The 9,282-nt window shown below is 52.9% G+C and overlaps 2 protein-coding genes across 3 annotated transcripts in view; both read right to left on the bottom strand.

Moving 5' to 3' along the window:
* SHKBP1 (SH3KBP1 binding protein 1) overlaps positions 1–4,762 on the bottom strand; it is an 11,714-nt gene extending 6,952 nt beyond the window's left edge. The window contains exons 1-9 of one of the 2 annotated variants that reach the window (XM_006140468.3): positions 4,630–4,762; positions 4,348–4,401; positions 4,169–4,214; positions 3,988–4,061; positions 3,335–3,393; positions 3,032–3,112; positions 974–1,135; positions 811–901; positions 544–734 (exon numbers count right to left, since the gene is read on the bottom strand). In XM_006140468.3, coding sequence (XP_006140530.1) covers positions 544–734; positions 811–901; positions 974–1,135; positions 3,032–3,112; positions 3,335–3,393; positions 3,988–4,061; positions 4,169–4,214; positions 4,348–4,401; positions 4,630–4,712 — 841 coding nt within the window. In that variant the 5' untranslated portion in view covers positions 4,713–4,762. Of the gene's footprint in view, positions 1–543; positions 735–810; positions 1,136–3,031; positions 3,113–3,334; positions 3,394–3,987; positions 4,062–4,168; positions 4,215–4,347; positions 4,402–4,629 lie in introns of both variants that reach the window. The other variant, XM_006140467.3, reaches the window with a different exon arrangement.
* Positions 4,763–7,627: 2,865 nt separating this feature from the next.
* LOC114007833 (spectrin beta chain, non-erythrocytic 4-like) overlaps positions 7,628–9,282 on the bottom strand; it is a 41,243-nt gene continuing 39,588 nt past the window's right edge. Inside the window, 2 exon segments of the mRNA XM_027771939.1 lie at positions 7,628–7,676; positions 7,826–7,999. Of these exon segments, the coding sequence (XP_027627740.1) occupies positions 7,862–7,999 (138 nt within the window). The 3' untranslated portion in view covers positions 7,628–7,676; positions 7,826–7,861.

The following is a 9,282-nucleotide window of genomic DNA, read 5'->3' as shown; positions in this document are numbered from 1 at the left end:
TCAGGAATTTTTTTTCTTTTTTTTTTTTTTTTTTAAATTTTCCAGAGGACATATGTGCTTGCCAGAGATAAGAGAGATAGAGAGAAAGCACCCTCCATGGGGGATGTTCGCATCACAATCCCTTCTCCTCCGTTTCCCTCTGCAGGATTTTGGACACACACCCCGTGCATCTTTCAAGCCAGAACTTGAACCGTGCTGCTGGCTATGTGGGTCTAGCCATCTTAAACACCCTGCTACTAGTTGGCCCTGAATTAGTGATTTCTAATAGCAACATGGAGTCTCTGGGTTTCTATAAAACAATGATATCTAACAGAGAAGAGGATCCTGATGGAGGAGAGAACTATATATAGACAAATTTTTCTAATGGCCGAGGAATTCTAACAGAATATGGAAGTCAGAAGGACCGAATTCCATTCTAATGAGGCAAAGAGATCTAATGGGGCAGAGAATTCCTATGGGTTTGAGAATTTCATGGGTGGGTTATTTTAACAGGCCACAGAATTCTAAAGGGCAGAAGGCTCTGGAAAAGGTCCAGGTTCGTACCTATCTCGGAGCCACCACCTTCTGCCTGCAGAGCCCACAGCAGGATCTCGTTGCCTGTGGCCGCAGCCACCATCTTGTCATGCTCACCCAAAGCCCCTCCAGGAACACGGGCTGTGAGCGCCAGTCGCTCGATAGGCCAGTCTAGGCGGGGGCTGGAAAACACCAGCTGCCAGCCGGAGGCTTCCTTCAGCCTGCAGGATTTTAGGGACGTCATCAGCCCTCCCCACCAACAGCGCTCAGAGCCTCCCGCCACCCACTCCTGAGCACCTATAGCAGACGAGGAACTGGGAATAGGCCACGGCGATCCAGTTGTGGTGTCCACACACCAGGCGCACCATTCCCGGCTCCTCTGGTTGCCCTTGGTGGGGAAAGGTAGGGATCAGAGCAGGCCCAGAGGTCCTGCTCCATGTCCCAGGAGAGAGAATCCTACCAGAGGGGGAGGGAGGGGCTTTCTCATCCAGCATTCGGCCCAGCAGCCCTGCATTGCCCAGGTTGGGGGGCATCGTGTTGCTCCTACGAACAGGGGCTGGGCGTCCTCCCACCTGCTGGGGCCCCACCAGGCTATGCCGGTTCCTCCGCTTCACCGGGAACACTGCAGTGGGGAGAAGAGACAGAGTAACAACTGTAATCATGGCTGCCATGTAGCAAGTGCCTCAGATAGGACCGACCCTGATTTCCCCAAGTGTAGAGCGCAGTCTCTGGTGAGGATTTTAGGTATGTTAGGTGGTGCAGGGACATGACATTCAAAGATACTGAATCACAAAGTGAGTTGTGCCCTCTTCAGTTCCCTTGAGACCACCATGAAGGAAGATGCCATTTGGTGCTGCTGTGATATTACCTGCTCCTCAATATTTGCTAATCTTTCTTTTTTCTTTTATGTTTTTGCCATGGTGTATGTGTACTCACCAGAAAGAGACAGAGAGAGGGAGAGGGAGAAATCCTCCTCCAGGGTAGGATGCCCACACCACATTCCCTTCTCCTCTTGGGATTTTGGGCACACATGCATCTGTGCCTGGCATGATTTTTGAGTTGTTGGGGTCCAGGACTTGAACCATGGTCAGCCATGTGGAATCCAGGGCTTATCACCACACTACCTGCTGGCCCTGTTAATCTTCCTTTTTAATAGATGGAAGTCTCCACCCTTGGCAGGCTATAGCATTTAGCTATGTTTAATAACATCTTAATAAAGAATTATTTATTTAATTTTGTTCATTGTTTTTATTTTCTAATTTGACCAGAGAGACAGAGAGAGACAGGAAGGGAAATGACTGAGGTTAAGGAAGGAAAAAAGCCATGAATCAAATTTCCTCACTCTGGGACCAGCGGATAGCATAATGGCTATGTCACTGGACTCCCATGTAGTCGACTGTGGTTTGAATGGTGGCTTAAACTCACGCCGGGCGCGTGTGCATGCGTGCCCAAGATCCCGAGAGGAGAATGGAGGAGAAGGGATTGCAGCGTGGCCATCCCCCCTGGGGGGTGATTTTTCGCTTTCTATCTCTCTGTCTCTCTGTGTTTGTCTGGTGAGTGCACGTGCCCTACAGCAAAAAAAAAACCTCTCCAAAAAAAGAAAAAAAAATTTCCTCACTCTGTTCCCTCTATCAGTCAGCAAAGCCTGTGGGCTATGGGTCCCAATAACAGCCAGGATATACTTTCATTGGCAAGTGGGCTGGCTGCTTGAAGGACTCATGGGAATTATAATCAATAAGTTCCCTTTAAGATTTCTTTTTTTATTTTATAATTTTTTTACTTACTTAATTTATTATTATTATTATTTTCACATGACTTTTGCCAGAGAAAGACAAAGAGAGAGAGAGCAAGCCACCAGGTCCAAGACTTGAACCACGGTCAGCCATATGAGAATTCCAGCACCTTAACTACTATACCACCTGCTGGCCCCCTCCCTTTGAGATTTCTCCTAGAACCAGCAGTTGGCCTAATGGCTATGTCCCTGGACTCCCATGTAGCCGACCATGGCTCGAGTCTTGTATCTGGTGGCTTAAACTCACGCCGGGCGTGTGTGAGTGCGTGCCCAAGATCCTAAGAGGAGAATGGAGGAGAAGGGATTGCTGCATGGCCATTCCCCCTAGGTGGTGATTTCTCACTTTCTGTCTCTGTCTCTCTCTGTCTTTCTGGCGAGTGCATGGGCCCTATAGCAAAAACCTCTACAAAAAAAAAAAAAAAAAGATTTCTCCCTCCACACAAAGGATGCCAGTTCTTTCAGTCTTTCCACAAGTAAATCAAGGCTAAACTACAACTCCCGTAAGGCTCTAGGACATGCTTCTGAGCCTCGGAGATTTGTTGGCCTGTTGCCTCATGGGAAATGCCCATACCCTAGCTTCCTTTCCAAGCCTCAGCCCAAGCACCTGAAAACAAAACTACAACTCCCATCATGTTACAGGGCTCACAACAGGGAACTCAAGGGCTGTAACCTTATGGGAAATGAAGTCTTTAACACACCCTCTTCCCCTCCATCATGAGTACCCACCTGGTGGGGGCAGATAACCATTAAAGAGGACATTTCCGCAAGAAGAACGATCCAACTCCTCCCGAAGCTGCAGGCGACGAACTGCAAGGAATAGACTCACAGGCTAGGACTGGGGTGTGGGGGGAACTCTTCTCCCACCTCTCTCTTTCTCCATAGAATATCACCACTTTCCTCTGACCCAGGGCCAAACCCACTGCTCTCAGCTTTCATACAACCCTCTTTCAGGAGAGAGGGAGGGAGAAGAGGGGTAGGGAGTATTCAGGAAAAATCACTAGAGGATGCTAATTGGAGACTCTTACTTACCCAGAGGAGTGAGCCCATAGAACTGGGCTTCATGGAGGAGGCTGGAACCATGGACACCCCTGGATGGTAGAATTAAGGAGTCAGGGGTCAGGGTATGGACTGAGGGAGTAGGCAGAGATTTCTGCAGCTTTGGGAACTGCACAGAGACTGTTAAGGGGTAGCACATTTTGACAGGATCACGATTTAAGAAACAATGACATGGGCAGTAAAACTGTGTGTATGTTTAGGGGAGAATTTTTTTTCCAGATTTTTGCCATAGGGTGTGTGCACTTGCCAGAGAGACACAGAAAGAGAGGGAAAGTGAGAAGTTACCCCGCCGTGGGGATGGCCACACAGCAATCCCTTCTTTTCCATTCTCTTCTCGGGATTTTGGGCACACATGCACAGGCGCTTGGCATGTTTTCAAGCCACCCGATGAGGATGGGGAGTAGGGCAGACCAGGGAGCTGGCTATGTGGGATCCAACACCTTACCCACCACATCACCTGCTGGTCCACTGTTTGGGGAGAATTTAAAGACATACGATTTTTACATGACCAGGGTTCTGAATGAAAATCCTAGTAGAATAGAGCTGAAGAGGACATTCTGAGCAGGAAAAGAGACTTCTCAGGGGATGAAGTCGGCGGAGGGACTCTCCGCTTTATCCATGCCAACCTGGGGTCCAACTCTTTGGTGCGCAGGAAGTTAAGGATCGGGGCGAAGACGGTGGGGTCCCTGTCGATGAAGATCTGTGGGAAAGAGGAAACAGTGGATGGACGGGCCAAAGAGGGGGTCTGGGTGTGAATCCTGCCTCCCCCATCTAGCGCCACCCCACTTCAGCTCTTGCTCTACTCACTGCTCCAGTCTCATCTTTCAGCGTCGAGATGCGGCCGCTCAGAAGACTGTAGGGAGGGGACAGGGAGTAGGTGTCACAGACCGGAGTGGAGGTGTGGGGGTGGGTTGTGCAAATTGGATCTTCACACACCCTCTCCTTCCACTCCCCCATCCCCGCCCCAAACTCGTTCTCCCGATCACCTGGAAAAGAAGGAGTCTGGGATCCAGGTGAGTGTCTGGCGAGAGGTACTGAATCTGAGCGGAGTAGGTGAGCGGACGCGAGAGAAGACGGGCAAAGGGTGAGGAACGCAGCTCTCTAAAGATCCAGGGAGTTCCCTTCCCCTCCACCAGCGATTTTCCAGGCTCTCGCGCCTCCAGCAGAGGGCGGAGCAAGCATTGATGGACAGGGATTCCCCCGGAGAGGTGGGTACCCCCACTCTCCCCGCCCCCAAGGGTGGGGCCTCAAAAATCTCCCACACTTACCTTTTGCCTCCCACGTTCAGATGAATCACTTCCCCGGGAGGCCCCCGACTCGGGACCCCCTCGGCTGCAGTCGCCGCTGCCATGGCCCCCAAGGCGAGCGGGCTGGCTTGCACCCGCTTCCGGGTGTGCAACCGGACCTCGCCCCCACTGCTTGTTCATTGGGCCGGAGACGCCCAGAGCCTCCAACGATTGGACATACTGTCCGCCATTCGCGGTTAAATTCTCCGCCTCCTTAAAGGGGCTCTCCTGTCCCGGCCTGGATGGGCGGACCTGGCCGCTACCTTCGGAAGTTTAGTTACTTCCGGTCCTCCGTTCGGCATCTGGGTGTTTTGTGGGCCATGTTTAGACTTGAAAATAGTACACATCAAGGAGTACATACATCTAGGTGTTCTCTGCAGCCACGGGTCTCCCCAACCTCATCAACACAGCCGTGCCTTCAATCCTCCCCAGGTGCAGCCCATGAAACGCGAACAAACCAGCATAGACCGTCAAAGCCAAAGGGTTTATTATAGGTACATACAGTGTGCGCCCGCCACACCGTCCCACACCCCGTGCCCCAGCGCCTTCTTCAGGCGGCCATGAGGGGTGTCCACAACCCTGTTCTCCCACTCCCCAGGGAGGTGCTCCAGCCAGAAGCATGCAAGGGGAGGGCTTCCTCTCACCCCTTCCCTCAAGAGTGGCATTTACAGCTGAGGGGGGAGGAGAGAAGAAGACAGTTTTGAGCTTTGACGCCCCTCCCACTAAAAGCCTTCGCGGATGCGGGGCAGGGGAGGAGGAGGTCAACGTTTTGCAAAAATAAACTAAGTCAGGAATTAACCGCATGGCTCTGAGGCGGTGGCGTGCAGGGGCTGGGGCCCCTTCACTCCCCTCCTCCCATACAGAGATCAAGGCAGCATTGGAAGTGAGGTAAAGGCGGGGAGGGGGTAACCCCTCCTCACCCCCTAGCACCCTGGATGGTCCAGGGGACCTCACCAGCGCCCCCGTGCCCATCCCTAGGGCGGAGAGGGGGACAGAAATGATCGCCCCCACCACCCCAGCTTCTTGGGGCAGGATCTGCAGATTGGGGCAGGGGGCTTGGCTCAACTGGCCCCCTGCCCGCCCCCACCAAGCTCAGTTATTGCATAAAAATAATGGAGCCCCAGCACCTGGGGTGGGGTGGAGAGCGGGAAGGGGCCAAGATATGGCTATAGGGGCAGCAATCCCCCCCACCTCTTCTTGGGGGTGCAGGAGAAGTCCCCTCCTTTCCAGTGCCCGTCATGGCTTGTCTGCAGTGTTGGAACTAGGGGCTCCTGCCTTTCACAGAAGAGAAAGTGTCTTTGTGCCCACAGTGCAGAGAGGACGGGGAGACCTGTCAGGTACCAGGAGTGGGGAGTCACTTCCTGCGCCCACTGGCCCTGCGTTCTCCGCCCTCTCGCTTGGGATTGCCCTCGTCTGTGGATGAAGTGGTGGGTAGTGTCTGGCCCCAACGGGCTATCTCCGAGTGTTCAGCCACCGAGGCGGCCACAGCCTCCAGCCATCCGTTCATCTCCTCCTAGAGGAAGAAAGGGCACAGAATCTGTATCCTGAAGAAAGGCACTCAAGACACAGATGAATCTCATTCAGACTGCCCTCTTTGAATTTCGGTTTCCTCATTTATTAAGTGGGACTGATGATGGTAATGAGATGATGCAGTTACATAGCACTTCCTATGTGCCAGGCTCTGTTCTAAGCATTACACAAATGACACAATATGATCACTTGTAATTCCCAGTACAGAGATAAACGAGGTGACTCAAGGAGACACATTGCTGTTTGCCAGGCCCTGCACTAAGTGCTCTACATCAACTCTAATTCTCCCAGGAATCCTATGATAAACTACTTTTATCTCCATTTACAGGGAAGTAAAAGGAGGCATGGAGAGAAAGCCTACTTTGTAGACTCTTTGTGCTGACTGAATGAGCTAACAAGTGTTACTTATTACTCTCAATCTCTCTCTTTTTTTTTCTAGAGGTTTTTGCTACAGGGCGCATGCACTCGCCAGAAAGATAGAGAGAGACAGAGACAGAAAGTGAGAAATCACACCACAGGGGGGATGGCCATGCTGCAATCCCTTCTCCTCTATTCTCCTTTCAGGATCTTGAGCACAACGCATACACACCCGGCATGAGTTTAAGATGCCGGGTCTGGGACTCGAACTGCGCTCGACTACATGGGAGTCCAGCGACATAGCCATTATGCTAATTCCTGGTCCCACTCTCAATCTCTCTTCAACCTGCCTCCAAGCCTGCCCCTCCTCCCCTGACCCTACCTCTTAGCCCCAGTTCTGAGGTCCACTCACAAATCTGTTTCTCTTCACTGCCTTTTCCTCCTCCCCCAAAATGCTAGCCTGGTCTCACTTGAGTCCCTGACCACGTGGCCTCCTGGGCTCCCTACCTCCACTCTCAGCCCCTCCAGTATACCCTGCACATTGGTAGCCAAAGGGAGCTTTCTTACTCTTTGCTAACCTCCCCCAGCTCAAAATCCTACCATGACTTCCTAGTGCCCTGAGGACAAAATCCAACCTCCTTTAAGTGGCCCAAAATGTCCTGAGCGATCTATTCCTTGGGAACATTTCTGGGACAATTTACTTTCCTTCTAGAACTCTGTTCTCCAGCAGCCAACCCTTTCCAGTTCCATCTTTGCATTTGCATTCTTGACACCTGGATCATCTCTGTATAAAACTAACCCTCTCCTCTTATCTTTCCGATCTCATTTGAGGGCCCAATACAGTTCTCGGGGCTTCCAAGCCACCTTCTCTGTTCTCCTCCCCAGCCCCTCTCCTTGGTTGGGAACCTCCTCTGGGCTAACCTACCCTAACCCTAACCTTAACCCTCTGGGCTCTCATGGCCCAGGGCCTTTCCCATCGCAGCTGTGATATAACTTTGGCCTGTGTGCTTCCCCTCTTCTAGCCTCTGCACTCTGAGCCTGGAGCCAGTCAGCCAGGTCATTCCTGACATCCACATATGGGTGGGAAAGAGAAACTCACCTCATCTTTAGCCTGGAGCAAAAACTCACTGCCATCTTGGGTCCTGCAGGAGGAGACACAGACTTGGAGGATCTGGGGAAGGGGCCCAGCCCGCTCTCTCCCACCACCAATTAACTCCTGGGGAGCCAAGGTCCTGCTGGGAAGGGGAACCTGAGCCTTGGATCCCACCCTCCTACCCACTGGGGTACTCACTGGAGTTTGAAGACATGCTTCTTTTTCTTGTAGTCACTAGCCACCTCGCTGGTGGCTTTGTGCAGGCTGAGCAACGGCTCCCCGCCGTGTGTGCCCCCTGACGCTGGGCCCTTGGAGTCCTTGTAGAAGCCCAACTCCCCTTTGCTGAGCACGCAATACAGGCTCACCCATGACCTGGGGTGACGAGATGGGGCTCAAGGCAGATCCGCAGTACTCTATCTGGGTACCTCTCAATACCCTTGTGGGCTGAATATGCCTGACCTTCCTACCTCTGGGCCTTTGCTCTAGTTGGTCTGTAAGCCTGAGGTGCTCTTCCTTACAAGCTGTTCTTGAACTGAGGGCGCACCTAAGTCTCCCAGTATCAAGCTTTTGTCCAGGCTAGCTCCCGCTGAGGTTGCCCTTCCTCATCCTCTGCTATTCCTGAAGGCAAGATTTAAACCTGTCTCCTCCATAAGCCTTTGCTCCATTCACTCCTCTGGACTCCTGCCCCACTCACAGAGGTCCCTCAAGATCAACTGATCTACTGTCTGGTCCTGTCTCCCCATCCAGTCAAAGCCTCAATCTAGAAGGAAGTCTCCCAAGAGCAAAATACATTAGGTGCTCCTATTTAATCCTGCCTTGGTTTAGGCATGAGACTACCTCCTGACACCATCACCAGAATCTGACCTGCTCTGCCCAGTTCACATCTCTGGCCTAGGCTTCACTCGACTAGTTAGGCAGTGCCACCCTTTTGGGATCCATCTGTCCACAAATTCTGCCTCCCCGTTAGACAAAAAGGGGTCGGACCACCAAGAGCTGGACTCCAAGGCTGTCCATTTGGAAACGTGTAGAGATAGCCCTTCTCCCACCACGCAGCTACCCGCAGCCCTGACTTTGGACTTCGCCCCTTTTCAGACCCTGCCCCGTTTTGGTTGATCTTGCGAGGCTCCACTTCAAACCCTCTAGACTAGAAACCAACTACAGTTTAACTACATTCAAATCTCCGTTTGCTGTGTGTATCGGTTCCAATTTATGACTTTCTTAACATTTTCGCCCCGCCCCCCCAAGCTCCACTCGCTCAGCCATTGGTCACACTAACCTTAGGCCTTGTCCTTCCTGATCATTGGTTCAACTCTTTGAAGTTGGGCCCCGCCCCTCCTCCGGTCCCACCTACCCCCGGGTGGGAGGGCCTAAAGTTGAGCCCCACCCCCGCCTCAGGCCCACCTATTCACTCATTGGACACCCTGAGCTTGGGACCCGCCTTCCAAAGCCCCGCCCACACGCTCACCGGTTGGACGACTTGCGATTAGCGTCGAGCTCGCGCTTGCGCAGCAGGAAGCCCTCGTGCTGCACTGTGTGAGTGGGCGGTGGCGGAGGTGCGGGGGCGGAGCCGCCCTGGGCCGGGGCGGAGCGCGAGCGCCGGCTTCCCCCGCCCTCACCACCCTCTCGCGGCCGTGGCCGCCGTGGGGGCCTTGCGC

This window comes from Tupaia chinensis, unplaced genomic scaffold (genome assembly GCF_000334495.1).
Source record: "Tupaia chinensis unplaced genomic scaffold, TupChi_1.0 Scaffold000037_18, whole genome shotgun sequence".
NCBI classification, from domain to species: domain Eukaryota; kingdom Metazoa; phylum Chordata; class Mammalia; order Scandentia; family Tupaiidae; genus Tupaia; species Tupaia belangeri.
Note: the sequence above shows the minus strand (reverse complement) of the source record. Positions and strands in the feature narration are given on the sequence as shown.